At 42.7% G+C, this 17,715-nt stretch overlaps 1 protein-coding gene across 2 annotated transcripts in view; it reads left to right on the plus strand.

Annotated features, from left to right (window-relative positions):
• The window catches only part of Ces5a (carboxylesterase 5A), a 30,052-nt gene that overhangs the window by 10,669 nt on the left and 1,668 nt on the right, over window positions 1–17,715 (plus strand). For both annotated transcript variants that reach the window (XM_052166599.1, XM_052166600.1), the window contains exons 6-11: window positions 873–977; window positions 3,633–3,737; window positions 5,018–5,158; window positions 7,797–7,865; window positions 10,444–10,591; window positions 16,847–16,996. In XM_052166599.1, the coding sequence (XP_052022559.1) occupies window positions 873–977; window positions 3,633–3,737; window positions 5,018–5,158; window positions 7,797–7,865; window positions 10,444–10,591; window positions 16,847–16,996 (718 nt within the window). The remainder of the gene's footprint in view (window positions 1–872; window positions 978–3,632; window positions 3,738–5,017; window positions 5,159–7,796; window positions 7,866–10,443; window positions 10,592–16,846; window positions 16,997–17,715) is intronic.

Raw genomic sequence — 17,715 nt, forward strand, 5'->3', positions numbered from 1 at the left:
ATACCTGACTATTGGCACAAGTCTGATGGGAATAGAAATGTATGAATCTGCTAGAAAATGACTGTCCCCACGTGGTCAGCATTTCCCTGACATAGATTAACATGTTAACCAGAGACCAGTTACATAGTAGTAGGTTAAGAGGGTTTCTGCTGTGTAGTGGCCACCAGTACTCAAGGTCACTTAATGATTTCAATATTGCCTTTTAAGGGTAACTATGTTAACCTACTTTGTATATACAAGGGCCATCTTTCGTCTTTCGTGAATGAAATTGACCAGGCACTGAGTGGATGTTAGCAATCAGGCAATCTCTGTGGAGGGGGAGTGGCTGGCCAGAGAGGGGGAGGGGCTGGCTAGAAGGGAAGGGAAAGGAAGGGGGAGGGGCTGGCCTCCGAAGGGCTAGCTACAGAGGTTGCCTCATATTCATTACTTCTTCCACCCTAAATAATGATAGCTATGACACTGATGGCATTTTTGCTACAGTGTTTCAGGGGGAATAAAGCAATGCTTGCAAATTAAGTGTCTTGCCAGTTACAAGGGGATAAAGACACTGGAAACTATGTCAGAATAGCTGACCTAAGGGTTCCTGAAGTCAATCATGGAGGTACATGCCTGGAATCCTGGCACTCTGGGACTGAAGCAGGAGGATGGAGGGAGCTAGGGCAACAGAGTAAGATCCTACCTTAAAAGCAGAAATGAGGACTCACAGCAGTGAAATAACTCATTTAAGCCTTGAACTCCCAAGCAGGACTCTCCAGGCCCAAGCGTGGATTCCAAAGCAGGCTTCCTGGGAGGAAGTCTTTAAGGAATGAACTGATCACTATGGGTGTGATTGTGGGATCACTAACTGCTGTATCTCCTACATTCTCTTCTAGATCCTGTCTCCTTTGAGCACAGGCTTATTCCACAGAGCCATCATGCAGAGCGGAGTGGCTATCATCCCCAGCCTGAAGAGCCTTGATAATGAACTGAAACGGGATGTAGGTATACTGTTCGTATCTCTCAGTGCTCCAAAGCCCACAGGCTGCCTGCTTCTCATCATATGCTTAGATTTCCTTACTATGTCCAAAGAACCTCATGCCAGTCCAAGGGCTGCCTTGTGCCTATATGGAAGATCCATTCAACAGGAAAGGAACCAGCTACACAGCACACCACAGTACTATTATTGTACCCATGGGTCTGTGTACATACAGCAGGTTTTCAACCTGTGGGTCACAATCCCTTGGTGGGTGGAGTCAAATGGTCCTTTCACAGGGCTTTGCTTAAGATCATCAGATAATAGAGATATTTATATTACAATTCATTATTTCATTTATTTTTATGTTTGTGAGTATACTGTTGCTGTCTTCAGAGACACTAGACAAGGCCATCAGATCCCATTGCAGATGGTTGTGAGCCACCATGTGGTTGCTGGGAATTGAACTCTAACCTCTGGAAGACCAGTCAGTGCTCTTAACTTCTGAGCCATCTCTCCAGCCCCTGGGAATTATATTACAGTTCGTAACAGCAGCAAGATTACAGCAATGAGGTAGCAATGAAAATCATGTTATAGTTTGGGATCAGTATAACATGAGGAACTGTATTAAAGGGTCACAACATCAGAAAGGTTGAGAACCACCATCCTAGAGGGACGGAGTCCAGCTATACAATGAAACATTACTGTTCTGCACAAGTGCCTTATAGTTCTCAAAAAATTTTGTGGGGATACAAATCAGCCCCAGTATTCTTACTCTGTGAGGTTAATCTTATGTGTCTGCCATATTTTATGCCACCCGAGTGTAATGTTGAGAAAGACTCTGAGGCTGTTTCCAGGGGTATGGTGCAGTGACTGATAGAATTCAGGGGGTATGGTAAAGGGTGTATCCCAAGTATTTGTTGGCCCCTGGAAATTAGTGATTCAAGTGGTTCAGTGTTCTTTTTTTCCTTCCTTGCTTCCTCTCTTCTCCTTCCTTCCTTCCTTCCTTCCTTCCTTCCTTCCTTCCTTCCTTCCTTCCTTCCTTCCTTCCTTCCTTCCTTCCTTCCTTCTCTTGAGGTGGATGTCTCACTATGTTACCTAGTCTGGTCTCAAATTTCTGGGCTGAAAAGACCTTCCTATCTGTCTCTAGAGAATATGGGAGACTCACTACACTGTGAACCCCTTCATTGGGCTCATGTGGTACATTTTCTTAAACATGTTGTAGAAAATAGCATACACAATCCCCAACATCTAAATAATGTCATAAGACTGTGAACTAGCTTCAATGCAGATGAATACTGATTTGGGTAATAATTAAACAAAGATACTTTCACCGTATGCATCATTCATTCACCCCCAAAGCAGCCATCGAGCTCGTGTGGTTTCTCAGTGCTCTGTTAGGACTCATGTCTTTATCAGTAGAGCAAGAATATCAACTAGAGAAGACCATGATCTTTTTGTTATGGAGGATGTTACTTGGAGTCTGTAGATTGGTGTGGAAGGTTGTTCTTGAATGACCTACAGTCACATGTAGATGCTATATGCTGGCCATGTATGCAGCTTAAGTTCAGTCCTCAAAGCATTCATGACTCCCAGAAGCATGAGGACAATTGTAAATGAATGAGTTCTACAAGTATGGGAAGCTTGAGGATAGGGTGCAGCGATGCCCAGCAATGGCTTGGGTGGCAAAGGTGGGGACACTGGAGTATATGAGATCAGGGGACGAAGAGCATTATGGGACTTCAGTGGTCTGGAAGGATGTCCTAGAGAAGGCATGGCTTGGGCCTCAACTTAGGGAGAAAAGTAAATAGAGGCAAATACAAAATTATAATTGTGAAATGAAAAAAGTAAGATCTTTAGAGACAAAGGACCTCTAGAGATTCTTAGCCATGAATGGGGCTAATCATTCGAGATAACTCAGCATGAATCCCAAGTCATGCCTCAGCTGATGATTCGAGCTCCTAAAGCTAGCCCTCACTCTTGAGGTCCAAGCTCTACTTAGCACCCCAAGATCAGAACCTTGTGGCGTTGTAGCTAAGTCTACTCCAGTAGACCAGTTCTGTAGACAGAACCAGTGGAATTCCACCACTGACAGAATTCTAACATAGGTTAGTGGATGAGTTTAAGGCTATAGATTCTTTGCCCAGCAGTTGTGTTATCTGATTGTTTTAAAATAGTAATGCTGTCTGCTGTTTTCCATTTGTATGACTCAAGTGGGCAAGAGAAAGGGCAAAGCCTAGGTAGTTGTAAGAGGCTTGGTGGAGCTAACTGGAGGGTGATTGGTCAGTGTAGAGAGACTGCAGCTTCCAGCATTCATGGGAAAAGCGTCATCTGGCAATTGGTAGAGCTGAGTGAGGCAGGTGGCTACTGATCACGGAGCCTCGCTGGGAGCGCAGAGGAACTCTTGAGAAAGAGCAAGCATGTTTTTAAAATTGCATGCACCAACCAGGAAGGAACTCTGATTCCAAGCCATGGCCACAGACTGAAACCTCTTTCCCCCAGCCCTGGTAGTTAGGATAGCACAAAGCTAACTTCAAAGTAGCAGCGTTGGCCTACAGTGAGTTGGGTGGCATGCTGAGCCCCACATGATGGACCACTTGTGGCTGCTGGGCTCCATTTTCCAGGTTTTGGTTCCCCTGGATGCATCCAGCATCACTGTGTCTGCCCTCTCTATAAACAGTTGCAGGTGGTTGCGGATATCTGTGATTGCAACGTGACAGACTCTGAGGCTTTGCTGAAGTGCCTGAGGGAAAAGTCTTCTTTGGAGTTGCTGGACCTTAGCCAGGTAAAGAGGGATGGAACAGCTGAGGGAGGGTAACAGCATATGGAGTGGCTATATAGTCTATCCCTTTTTATTTTTATTTTGACGAGAGGGGTTGGAGATTCATGGCAGCATCTGAATGTTGTGGGGTTTCAAATTCACTCTTACAAGTCATGTAAAGATCATGGGTTAGGTACATTGCTCGGCCCAGGTTGTTGCGTAGACATTGAAGGCATCATCACCTGGGGAAGAAGGCCATGCTTGTACCATGTGATCCTTAAGCTAAAGTCAAGACCAAGAGCTGGGGGTTCTGATTGGAAGGAATGTTTTCCTTGTTGTAACAGAATATTCTAAAACCTCGGATGCCTGAAAAGGAATGGGCAGAGAGACAGATGCCCACAGCTATAAGAATTCAACCAAAGTCTGGCTGGCACTTGTGGATTTCCACTATTAGATGGCTAATTGGAATGGGTGGATTTTAATAGCCCTTCCGATCTTGAGACTCTGCTAGTCCTTAAATAATAAAGATTGCTACTTATCAGACTCAAACATTTGTAGCTACTTGGCATGGATAAAACATCTGCAGTCTAGAGTCTACAAAGTGGGTAATAGTGACCCACCAATGTGAGCTCTTGCGTGGCCCCTTCTACACAATTCCCTAAATGCGACCCTAAAAAGAGTAGATATAATCAGGGCTGGTGAGCTAGCTCAGCCAAGAAAAGCATTTGCAGCATAAGCCTGATGAGACCAATGTAAAGCCCAGAACCCACCTAATGCTTAAAGGAGAGAACCCCACACAGGTGTCCCTGGCCCCACAGAGACACTATGGCATGCACAAATCACATGCCACAGCCCCTCTCCCCTGATAAAAAATACCAGAAAAAGATCTTGCATTCTGAGGCCCAACACACAGGACATCAGTATCACCTGGGGGCAGCCCCAACAACAGCCTGCTAGACTGCCCTTAGAGTTCTCTATTCAGCAGATCTGAGAATTTATGTATCTAATAAACTTCCAGATGCCATTGATGCTGGTCTATGACCCCCTTTGAGAACTACTGTGCTAGGCTCTTATTTTGCCTTGAGTGATATTGTTTTATTATTTAGCAGATGACAAACCAAGGCACAGAAAAGATTAGATACTTTTTTCCCTTAAGTGCGGGGCAGGCCATGTCAGAAAGAAATACGTTTGTTCAGGCAATAGTATTTTGCTTTTCCTTTTTTTTTTTCTGCATGCATTTGGACTTCTGAGGACAGTAGATTTCAAACAGAAACAACTGTTGGTTTTCTTTTTCCCTGTTGCAGAAGGCAAAGTCGTTCACTCGAGTGGTCGACGGTTCTTTCTTTCCTGACGAACCACTAGAACTGTTGTCTCAAAAGAAATTTAAAACAGTCCCTTCTATCATCGGAGTCAACAACCAGGAGTGTGGCTTCTTATTGCCCATGGTAAGAATTCTGGTTGTCCTCCCTGCCTCTTCCTCTTCAGCAAGGAAACTGTTTGCTTCCATAGATGATTCCCTGTGTGATAAGAATTGGGAGCTCATGGGTCTTTATGTAGCAATAACCTTCCCACTGACTGGAAGAGGGGTTGTATTCTGCTTGGAGGGAAGGGGGTTTATTCCGCTTGTGATTTTGGTCAATAGAAGTAAAAACAGTATGGTTCCAGCATTTGGAGATGACATCACATGATGGCCAAGTAGAAAGGGGAAGGTTGCATGCAGAAGGGACCCAACATAAAGAAGCTGCCCTACTTTGTAATGACTCATCCTCTTGAGAACTAACCAGGTCCTAGGAGAATTATGCTAGTCTTTTCAAAGGACAGTGCTCCTGTGGCTTAGTGACTTTCATCAAGGTCCTACCTCTTAGAGATTTACCATTGTACAATACACTTATAATGGGAACCAAACTTCCAGCACATGAACACTTGGTTGGATATACTCAATCACATCTAAACTATAGGCAAGAAGAACTGGAGTCTGGAGGATCAATGATGTGTCCATCTTGGCCCTTATACTGATTTATTGAAGTAACTGCATACAGAAAGAGTTGGATCCATTTGCCATTATTAAAAATAAAACAAAACAAAACACCCCTACAGTTACTATTTCAGATAGATTTTGGAAACTTCACTCCTTCAAATTCCATCCAGTCTTGGTCCAGGCATTTTGACTTCTAAGAACACTTTCAAAATTTGCATCTGCTGTAGAATTATGAAATGTAGAGAAGTTGTATACACTTAGAAACACAAACCTTTGATAGTAGCCATTCACAGCTTCCTACTTCCTGTCAGGTCACATTCTCTGGGGCCATATAGTGGATAGTATAATGAAATGATGCTTTCAGAGAGCCCAGAGTAATGAAGAGCATGGGGTAGGGAAGAAGTCTTCATCAGGAGTTTCAGAGGGCAGTGGGGACAAGCATTCTGAGGAGGGGTGAATGTTGCACAGAAGCCCTGGGTGAGCAGAGGGAGGGACACTTTCAGAGCTTTGGGAAAAAAGCTTTTCATCTGCTTTAGAAGTTTGGAGGAGGTCAAATTGATCATGACGTCCAAACTCACTCACCTAGGCAAACCACTGTTTTAAACGGGGACATAGGACTAAAATAATGGAATCAAGGATTGGAACCACTGGGACCAGTCCCTGGAGTGTCTTCCAATATCAGGCACATACCACCTGAATGAGAGCTAGCAAACAGGCGGCCTCTGTTCTACTTTATAGTTGAAAAACCTGACCTTCAGAGGGTAAGAATAGTGTTCCTGTCTCCTAGCCAATAAGTAGACAGTGGTGTATAACTTTTATGCATTTAATCTCTGCTTTTCAAGACAGAAACATTAAATAGCCTGGCGTACTGCAAGCCCTCGGTAAATGCTATCTCTTGGAATAATGCTGAGGATAAGGGGAGTCAGTACTCAGATCTGCACCGTTCAGGGGATACCATGCCTATGGGTTTCAGCCAAATCTCTTCTTGTTTCCTGGAGACCTAAGGCAAATCCAGTTCTTAAAATGTGTATGTTGGAAACTATCAGGGAAGAAGATAAGATTTTCAAGTGAATTTATTTGACTAGTGAGTTGTAGGTCTACCTGATGAGAACCACCACTGTGAGTGTGTTTCAAAAAGCAACTTTCTACTCCAGCATCAGCACTCTTTGTGAGCAGTTCATTGTTTTTATCCCATGAAGAATCTGAGGCATGAGGAATTATTTACAAAGCCCTCACCCCAGACCCCTGAAAGGTCCTCTACCCGCAGTCCACTGAGAAGGTTTTGGAAGGAGAGTAACAAGCCAGTGGCGTCTCTGTGAATCTGGGGTGCAAGCCCAGTGTGTATCAGTTCAGATCACCATAATGAAGTGAATCTTTACCATGGAAGTGCATCTTCTCTAAGCTTTGGAGTCCCCCGTGCCCGAGACCAAGCTGTCATAAGTTTGGTTTCTCTTTGAGTTGTGGATGGTCACTTTCTCACTGGGTTCAGTATAGTGCTTATTCTCAGCATTATTCCAAGAGAAGAGAGCATTTACTGAGGGCTTGCAGTACGCCAGGCTATTTAATGTGTTTCCATCTTGAAAAACAGAGATTAAATGCATAAAGATTACACACTACTGTCTCCTTATTGTCTAGGAGACAGGAACACTATTCTCACCCTCTGAAAATCAGGTTTTTTAACTATAAAGTAGAAGAGAGGGCTTGGATTCTAGATCGGTGAGTCTAAATTTCTCCTCTCGGGGTGCCTTTAGTGGCCTCATTGAAATCATGTCACTGCTTTAAAAACCAAATACTGTTATGCTCTGATGTACAGGGGTTTGGGAGGGGTGTTCAGAACTTCAACCAGTTTAATCCAGCTGGTAGCCCGTGATCAGTAGGACCACACAAGGCCATAGGTGTGACAGGGAATGACTGTCTTTAATAAGATATGAGAAAGGGACATTCATTGACCAACTGATAATGGATGCTGCTCCTATGCATGGCTACCTGGGGCTGAGAGGGCTCTTATCTTTTCAGTCTCCCCTGGAAAACATGACATGTCCTGGTCCTGTTTTGCTTTCTAATGCTCAGATAGCTGACAGAGGATACCCTGTTTCTCTCCACAGAGGGACACTCCTGAGATTCTCCTCGGCTCCAATGAGTCTACTGCCCTCACCTTGATACATATTTTGCTGGTGAGTGACTGTGGGTGATGTGGCTCTCCAGAGAGTCATTCACTTGGTAAATATCCCTACCCTCCTCCCCCACATGGATGGAGCTGAGAATACAGACATTCCTCAGTGAATCAACGAATTTCAGTAGGCTCATCACTGGCTCACAATCCCTTATTCCCATAATTCTTAAGCCCTAAGAGCTCTAAAAACCCAAAGGCTTTTGTTACTCTCATATTAGTCAAAAGAGAACTGTAGCCTTTGGGCCTTTTTCACTTCTAAGCATTTATTTTCTTTATTTATGCCATTATCTGTTTCTGGGACATATTAATGTGGATTTTTGGGGTACTTTCACCCTCCCCAAAGAGTGTTAAATACCAGCACATGTACTGAATCATCTATCATTTGAAAAGTTATGAATTATGAAATATACAAGGCGCTAAAATTCTATATTTACTATGTGGCCATCAAACATTGTTTTAAGTTCCAACATTAACAGCATTAACATTTCAGACTTTAGAAACAAACATAGCATCAGGATCAGGTCTAACTCTAGATAGGAAGAATGTTAGGATCGATTTATTTCTTTCCTTTCTGTTCCTTCCTTTTATCTTTCTTTCCATAACATTTATTTAGCATAATCTCAATGCCAAAGTTCATTGCCAAAGTTGATGGAATATATATTTACTGAGAAAAAACACTAGCATTTTCCCTTGCAATGAGATGTGGCGTAAGGTGGACAGATGTGACCATGACTGCGACATTGAAGCAGAGCACCATGGCCTGTGATGTCCTCAGTGGGATCTGGGTAGCCCCCTCCAAGGAGAAAGCATTTTAGGGAATCTTGAGTGAGTGGAGCATGGGAGGACCTATTGAGATCCACCGGGAGCTGGAGAATGTGAAGAGATCAGCTGTGGGGGTGACTGTGGCCAGAGAGGACCCGTGAGACTATTGGATACCAGAGATGGAGAATGAATTAATCAAAGTGCTAAGAAACAGAGAAGGTTTCCTTCTAGCTGCAGACGGGCCTGCCTGGGCGGTCCAGGGAACCCATTAGCCCCTAGGATGGGAAGAGAGATATGTAGTGAATATTGACTATCCAATGGAGTGAACTGAATCTGAAGATTGAAGAATAGTCAAGGTATAAACTGAGTAATGGGTTCTCTCTAGTTGGCTGTTCGATTCCCCTTGGAGGAGATTTCCAATGGTCTGGGTTATAGGGAAAGGGACACTGGAGAAGAGAAAGGACATTTTAAATGTTGAATGTATCTTGAGCTGAATCAGGGGTGGACGTAAGTAGGTTTTCTGGGATGGCAAGAGTGAAGGGTGTGGTGCAGCATCTCTGAGAAAGACCTGGTAGCAGACAGGAACTGCTTCACAAATGGTGAGCAGTTAGTTCTCTGACCTTGCTTCAGAAGCCTAAAAGTCCACCTTGTGATTGTCTTTTGGTGACATGCCAGTGGCTGACAGCCCCTCTCTATTCTGGACACCTCCAGGCCTCTAAGGTCCATTTATCCCATAGTCCAAGTGGACAGACTTGGACTTCTGTACCACAGCCTGTACTGCTGCAGTCCTTTCTTGGCATGAGCCTGACTAAAACAGTCTCAGCCCTCAGAAGTCCTGAAGAGTGAGTCTCAGCTGCTATCCCAGATGTGCCTTATGCATCCTTACCTCCAAAATCCACAGAAATGTGCCCATGGCTGTGTTGCCAAAGTAAAGGAGTAAGCTACAATCAATTTCCCAGGATTCCCTAGACCACTGGACTCTTTTAAATAGTCACCATGGTGACAGGTCCTTTGATCCTCAAAAAAGTTGACCTTCTCCAGTCTGCCACTGGTGCTCAGGACAAGGATAAGGTTAGAAGACTGGGAGGCAGCTAGAGTTGGTTCAAAGAAGACACTCAATTGTCCAATGGAAGCGCTCAGCAGTGATGATCAGGAATCAAGAGGTTCAAGGCCTGCTCCCTGTCAGGCAGCACGCTCTGTTTGTCCTCTCATATAGTCCTTAGAAGGAGCCATTTTTAAAATGACAGATAAAGAGACTGAGGCTGCAAGACACCAAATGGCTTAGAAGCAGAGATTGTCTGAGGACAGGGACAGTTTTGTGGCTATGTGGCCAGTGTGCCAGATACCACCTCCTGTTCCTTCAGCTCGATGCTCTACTGTCAATACCCAGAAATTCTTAATAACGTTGGGACACAAGGTCTCAGATTTTCATTTTGCAATGAGTGCCACCAATGTGTACTGCATGTGGCCCAGGACATGGAGTTTGAATACAGACTTGTGAAAGAATTGTGGTTCCATCTGTTTGGACCAACCATTTATTCTCTTGACGTCTAAGTTTCCAAATCTGTGGTGATATTCTTAATGCATCCTAGGATTGCTGTGTGGGTGAGACGAGGCAATGTGTAGACAGTATTTACACCTCGACCTTCACAGGCTAAGGCTTCATTAACAGGTTGGCCAATGTTGACTTGGATTTCCCATGACCATTATTTTTTTCTTTTTCTTCACTTTTCCTCTTCCCTCCTCCTTCTGTCCCTCCCTCCATCCCTTCCTTCCTTCCTCCCTCCCTTCTTTCTTTTCTTCCTTTCTTTTCACAGCATATCCCCACCCAGTATTTACACGTTGTGTCTAAAGAGTACTTCCATGGCAAGCATTCTCTGACTGACATCCGAGACACTTTATTGGACTTATTTGGAGATGTGTTCTTTGTGGTTCCTGGGCTGGTCACAGCTCGATATCACAGAGGTAAGTTCCTGGTGAGCACCTTTCAAGGACACAGACAGTGAGACAGAGTGTCATGGGGTCCATGTTGCCCACTGAGGACCCATCCCTGGCCTCCTTCACCATGAGGATCTCTTTGGTGTGTTCATGATGGAAGAACACTATACCCGTCTTTGTGGCTCAGGAACATAAACTACTTATTATTTCAGTCCTTTACTTCTTCACTGGCTGCTTATTCAAAAATCTTAGCTATAGGAATAAGGGGGAAATAAGTTGAAGGAAAACATCTTTGGGGAGCAGATATAAAGGTGATCTTTTCCCTTTATCCATTCTTCCCCCTCCCCTTTCCTCTTCCTTCATCTCCTCCTTCCCTCTGTTTTTCTTGTTACAAATACTTATCAGCAACTTCCTTTGTACTTGATTCTGTTCTATATCTTGGAAGTTTGACAGCAAGCAGAATAAATACCCTGCCACTGTTCTAGTGAGAAAGACTGGAAAAAAAATAACCAAATTAATTTAGATTGTACTCAATGGTGATAAGTGTAGCGACATCAGAGAGGGACAGAGGCCATGGGCCAGGTTGCCTTGGGAGGTCACCGCTGCATTATGTCTCTTAATGACAGGCAAGGTGAGGACTGTTGAGATCACTGTTAAGTTTGACAACACAGAAGTCACTGGTGACCTTGACACTGACTTTAATTGAATGATAAGAGAGTGAAAGACTAATTTAAATGGTTTAAAGGAAGAGGGGGTTGGTGGTTGGGGATTGGGATGGGGAGTGCAGGACTGGGGAAATTATCTGTAGGCACACTAGGAAACTTCAATTCTTTTGTAACAGTTTTGTAGAGATTAACAACCTAATTCCAATTTTTTCATGAAAATGCAGGGATAGCAAAATCAATCTTGAGCAAGTGTAACAAAATTAGAGAAGAAACAATTCACTTGATTTTAGGACTTATCGTTGAACTAGAATAATTGAGCAGGCCCCACCTCTCACTGAGGAGCTACTGGCAAGGGACAGTTGCTGGGGTAGAGAGAATAATTTTTGTGGATGTGAACGCTGCTTGGTTGCCAGTGTTTCAGTGGGTCACCTCACCCAGGCACATACGGGTGGCACTAACTGAGTTAGTAGGTTATAAAGTTAAATATATGAAATTGGGGGGGGGGAGAGTGGGCAGATATAGTCTTATTTCATTATATACATGTACAAATGTTCAAAAATAAAGAAATGTAAAAAAAAGGAAAGCACATTCCTTTAACCCCAGCATGCACGCAGGCACACACATGCACACTCAAATGAGTCTAACTGAAAGGACTGTGACGTGAGCTACTGTTTTTCTTTCTCTGCTCTGTGTCTTTGGTCCCAGAGATTTATGGAAATCTCAGCTGGCCTACTATGTCATAAACTGATCACTAAGTATCAGAAAATAGGCCACAGTAACTACTTTATAAAGTTAGCATAGTGCATCAATTAAAAAAAAAAACCAAAAAACCCAAAACAACAACAACAACAACAAACCCCACCATAACTAACAACAGCACCCTCAAACAAAATTCTATGCAGTTAGTAGGATTAGATTCCATCACTTCCATACCACAACTTCTGTTGATATTGTTTTCAGTTTTGCTTTTTAAAATTAGACAAAGAAACAAGAACATATTGATTACATACAGGAAAAGTAAATGAACAGAAACTGTTCTTTTTTTTTTTTTTTTTTTTTTTTTTGAGGAACTCCAAACATTGCAAATACCGAACAAAAACTTTAAATCGACCATTTTAAATATGGAATGGCAGGCATGCTAACCACCGTATCACCAGTGCCTGAGCCAAAATTTACTATTTTCAATATATTCAAATGTCTAAAGGAAACCGTGAATCTAAATTGTCACTGAAGAGTGGCTATGAAGAGATAGAATTTATTTCTTAAAAGGGAGAAAAAAAACTGAATAAAGTGTAAAGATAGACTAGCTGAAATGAACAACTTGCTCTAGGGATCCATCACAGCTCTGAGCACATGAAAGAAAGAACAAGGCACTTAGCCGTGCCATTCCAGACGCAGTGCGAAAGGGAAAAGAATAAAGGAAAATGAGCAGAGCAGGGATCCGTAGGACGAGCTCCCACCGTGTTGCTATTTGTTTTCTATGTCTCCTACAGCAGTTTGGATTTTAAGTGGCTCCATGACTGCCTTCTTTTGCATCAGAATTTTCTAGTGCGTCATTCTGATCCACCTCTTGGTTTTGTTTTTGTTTTTTTTCCAGATCAGGAGATTTTTAGTTATTTTCTAAATTAATGTTGAGGATCGAAATTCACATCTTAAGTTATAATAATCAAGTTCAAATTATTATTAATTTACTCTTGATAGAATACAACTTTTATGTTATTAAGACTGAAGTTATCTCTCTCTATCATATCTTCCTAACAGATTTACAATTGATCTTTGCAATTGTCTTTAACATCATTTAGGTAAGGGGATGTTGTGAACAAAAATGGACTGAGAATGATTTCCGTGTTTACTTACATGGTTAGTTTTACTGTATTATCTGCTACGTGGATTTGAATGCTTTCTGTATCCTTTCGTCTCAGCTTAAAATCTCCAATGGACTCCCTTTCCTTCTGGTAATTTTGTTAGCTACATTCTGTGTACCTGGAAGTCATAATTTCTCCTTCTTTTCTGAATGACAGTTTTGCACAGATATCTAATTCTTGGTTAGCAGCCTTGGCACTTTGAATATCTCATCCCCATGCTTTCTGACCACTGTTGTTATACTTAATAGATGCTATGATAATCTGATTCATAGATGACAAGTATCAAATCTTTTCCTGTGTCCTTGAAGCTCTTTTATTTATCTCTGACTTTAGATATGGTGTGTCTCTTTGTGGTCTCTAAGTTTTTCCTATATGGGGGTTGTTAACGTTCTTGGATGTCCAACTTTTATTAATTTTGGACCAGGAAGCAGGGCAAGACACAGTGAAGGACATTATAAAAGGGCAATGACACCGAGAAGGCATCACAATTAAAAACCTACACGCCCCTTATGATAGAGCCAAAGAATATATGAAATAAAAGTGACAGAAGCAACTTGAAGGGATGGTTTTATTATAATAGTTGGAGACCTGAATATCTGACTTTCATTGGCAGAACAATTATGTACGGAATGACGAGGGAAATCGATGAGACAGCTGTAAACCAGCCAGATCTAACACTGCACAAAGAACATTTCATCTGATAGCTATCAGAGCCTCCATTTCTCTCTTGCACTTGTAATGTACAGGATAAAGTACACATTTGACCACAAAACAAATCTCAGTGAATTCAAGAAGGTGGAGTGTGATCACAGTGGCGTGAAATCAGAAATCAACAAGAAGAAATATGAAAACTCAAGCATGTAAAAATCAAACAACACAGTTTTACACTTAAAATATTATGTTAAAATATGCATGACAAAATATTTAGTACTTTAACCATTTTACATATATTTCCTATAAGCGAAATGCAGTATTTGTCATTTCTGTCTACATTATTAACATAATGCCTCAAGGTCCATCTACTCACTACCACGTATGAGAATTTCTTTCTCAGGCTGAGGAATACTCTCTGCCTGTACATACCATGCTTGTTTATGCATTCATCAATGGTCGTTTGAGTGGATCTACCTTCTGATCATGGGGAATAATGCTGTTTGAACATGGAGAGTATAGAGATACTCACTCTTTTAGATGCATATTCCTAAACCACACAATCATTCTATCTTTTGAAGAACTGTGTGTTACTTTCATAATGGCTGTGGTGATTTCACACCCTCCACTCAGCATGAGAACAGCAGCTCCTCTGCACCAACACCTGCCTTCCTGCAGTTTCCGAAGGAATAAGTATCACATACATGTATGTGTGGGTGAAATGTTATTCAAATATATGGTGTTTATATGTGTTTCCCCAATGGTTAGACAAGTTGGGGATGTTCCCATGTACTTTTCAGACATTTTAAAATTAAGTTAAAAAAATACAAAATAATGGATCTCATGGTAAGGTTTCCATACACAAATATCATCCATTCTCCCTCCATATATCCATCTCCCTCCCCTCCCCCATTCTGGTGTTTGTTCCCTTCCTTCCCTTAAACTAATATTCCTATGCCTTCTGTCTCCTCTTTTCTCTCTTTTGATATCCCTCCATATGTGTGTGTTCATATGTTTGATATCCCTCCAGATGTGTGCATGCACACACCCACACCCACATATATCACATGTAAGAGAAAATGTGAAATATTCTCCAAACATTTTCATGCCTCTTAGCAAAATGTCTATGCAAGTTCTTTACACTTTTTTCTTTTAACTGAGAATTAATTTTTTGTTTTAGAAATCCTTTGTGTATTTCTATTGTACAGACAATGGTATAATTCTTTGTACAGACTAAGTCCATCTGGGATATGGTTTGCAAGTATTCACACTAATTTGCAAGACATTCTATAGGCTGATTTCTTGCTCTGTTGATAATGGATAACAGGATACTGATTTTAAATGTTCATGCATATTGCTTCGCTTATGTTTTCTTTAATTGTGTATTTTGTATTGTATCTAAGAAACTACTGCCAAATGCAAGACAGTGGGAATTAAAATGTGTGTGTGCATGTGTGTGTGTGTGTGTGTGTGTGTGTGTGTGTGTGTGTTTGTGTGTGTTGGGTTAATGGATATATTCTATTTGATGAGTAAACGATTATGCATTTAGATTTACAAAAGTTCCTCAAATTCTACATGTAAAGTAGGTGCATTTGACTATGTGAGAAAGAGACATGAAGAGAGGGAACGGAATAAGCAGAAGGCAGACGTATTATACTGTCTCGTTGGAAGAGATGCCAAGAAATGAGTCAATAACTGGAGGAAGATACGAGACCAAGCATGTGTTTTTGCATGTGAGCGCCTGTGTGCTCAAGTATGTCTGTGTGATGTTACAGAGACAGGAGCTTTGTAAGAGGAGATAGGATGGAGGTTGCATGTGTGCAGACTGTGTTGGAAAGAGGGAAATTCTGGATACCTCCAGACATCTGAACCAGGGAGAATAATAACAGGAAGTTATAAGGTTTCTTTTTTGTAAGTAAAATTCTTTCCTTCTCAGATTGTGCTTAAGGTTGTTACATCTTTGTAGTAGGGGTAAGGTGGCTGCTATACAGGGAAATTTCAGCCTCAAATAAGGAAGAAAGGGAGAAGAAGAAGGAAGGAAGGAAGGAAGGAAGGAAGGAAGGAAGGAAGGTAGGAAGGCAGGTAGGTATGCAGGTATGCAGGCATCAGGCTGGTTTCTGTAACTTCTCTGAGCAAGCACACCTCTGGGTCTGTAAATTTAGCCTTGACAGGTAGGAATGCAGAACCAAGCCTGTAGGGCACCTTGATGGCTTGTAGTGTGCATGGCTTGGGGAAAAGGGGAGTGGGGGAAAAACCAAGTCTCACCAGAGCTCGCTGGCTCTGGCAGGGCAGACTCAGGAGACTGTTGGCGCATCCCCATGCTACTGGGTGGGTGTTTGGTTGTGAGAAGTCACGGAATCCCAGTCCACAGGGGTGGGAAGGTAGCCTCTAGGCTTCACGGAGGCCAGGGGAGACAGGTTCCCTAGCTCTTGGGCATCACAGGATACCGCAGAAGAGCTGACAACCGAGTTGGGGGGGGGCAGTTCCGTCAGCCCTGGGGCCTAAGGGGAAAGGGGTGTGGCAAGGGAAAGAGTGCTGGGTGGTTCCCGCACTGGTGAGCTTCCATGATGGGAGTCCTTGGTCCGGTTTGGCAGCTGGAAACACTAGGAGATGATCTATGGTTTTAAAGTCTTATTATATAGAAGTAGAAGTCAGCCATGACCATGTAGAGAGGGGGAAGGGAATGGAGAGAGAGGAGGAAGGGACAAGAGACAGGAGAGAGTGACAGGAGAGTAAGATGATGAGAGAATTAGAGAGAGAGGAGGGGTCAAGAAGCCCCTTTTATAGTGGACCAGGCTACCTGGCTGTTGCTGTAACTGTGGGGGCAGGGCAAACTTGGCTATAGCCAGGTAACTGTGGGGGTGGAGTCCACCCAGAATACTAGGGACTTGGGGCGTGGCCCTACGTGACTGATAGCCACAGGATTATGGCTCCTGTCAGGAGCCTAAGTGTCTGGGAGTATAGTTAACAGGGTCTGTCCCATGTAGATTAATCTACTGGGTCTCCAGAAGTTAGGCCTTGCTCAACCAGAACACAGACTACCTTTCACGGTCTGACACATGCCTGCCTGATGATTTTTGCCTTTTTATTTTTTTCTTCAGATGCTGGTGGACCTGTCTATTTTTATGAGTTTGAGCACAGACCCCATTGCTTTCAAAACACAAGGCCATCCTTTGTGAAGGCTGACCACACGGATGAAATCCGCTTTGTCTTTGGAGGCCCTTTCCTGAAAGGCGATGTGGTCATGTTTGGTGAGGAACTGGTAGTGGGCTCCTCTTGCAGGGACATGGGATGTGGAATGCCCTGAGAAGAGTTAGTTTCTCAACTGCTTATGTAATGTCCCTGATCATCTGCCCCACCCCACTGTGCAAGAATCAGTAAAGGCTGGCTGACTAGGATTTCATCAGCTCAGTAGTTTACAAGTGTATACATGTTACACACACACACACACACACACACAGAGGAAAGAAGAGGGAAGGAGAGAGGGATGGGGAGAGGGGGAGAGGAGGGAGAGAGGGAGTGACAGAGAGAGGGAGAGAGAGATACTGAAAAGTTATAAGCAAATTCTCCATAGGAGGATTTGCTAAAACATTTAGTTTAAAACACCATTAAAATGGAGGATCTTAATTCAGCCTTTGACAGAGAATATGAGATTTGTGGATTGTGGTTTAGTCATTTTGTTTGTCTGTCCATCCTCATTTTAGAGATAATGATGGCAGAGGTTTCTGTTTGTTTGCTTGTTTGTTTTTGCTTTTTTAAAAGTAAGGATGAAGCTAAATGACTGATAAAGCAAACAGTAAGTGCTTAATATATGCTTTTACTCAGCAGTGGCCTCACACTCTGGGTGAAGAGAGGCCTCTCTAAACTGGAAACAATGACTAGCCTTAGTGTTGTGGAGGGAAATTCTTTGAACTCTAGAGTCTTTAAAGTCTGTAAGAAAAGAACACGCTAATAAAAACTTGAACAACTT

Source organism: Apodemus sylvaticus, chromosome 21 (assembly GCF_947179515.1).
Source record: "Apodemus sylvaticus chromosome 21, mApoSyl1.1, whole genome shotgun sequence".
Lineage (NCBI taxonomy): Eukaryota > Metazoa > Chordata > Mammalia > Rodentia > Muridae > Apodemus > Apodemus sylvaticus.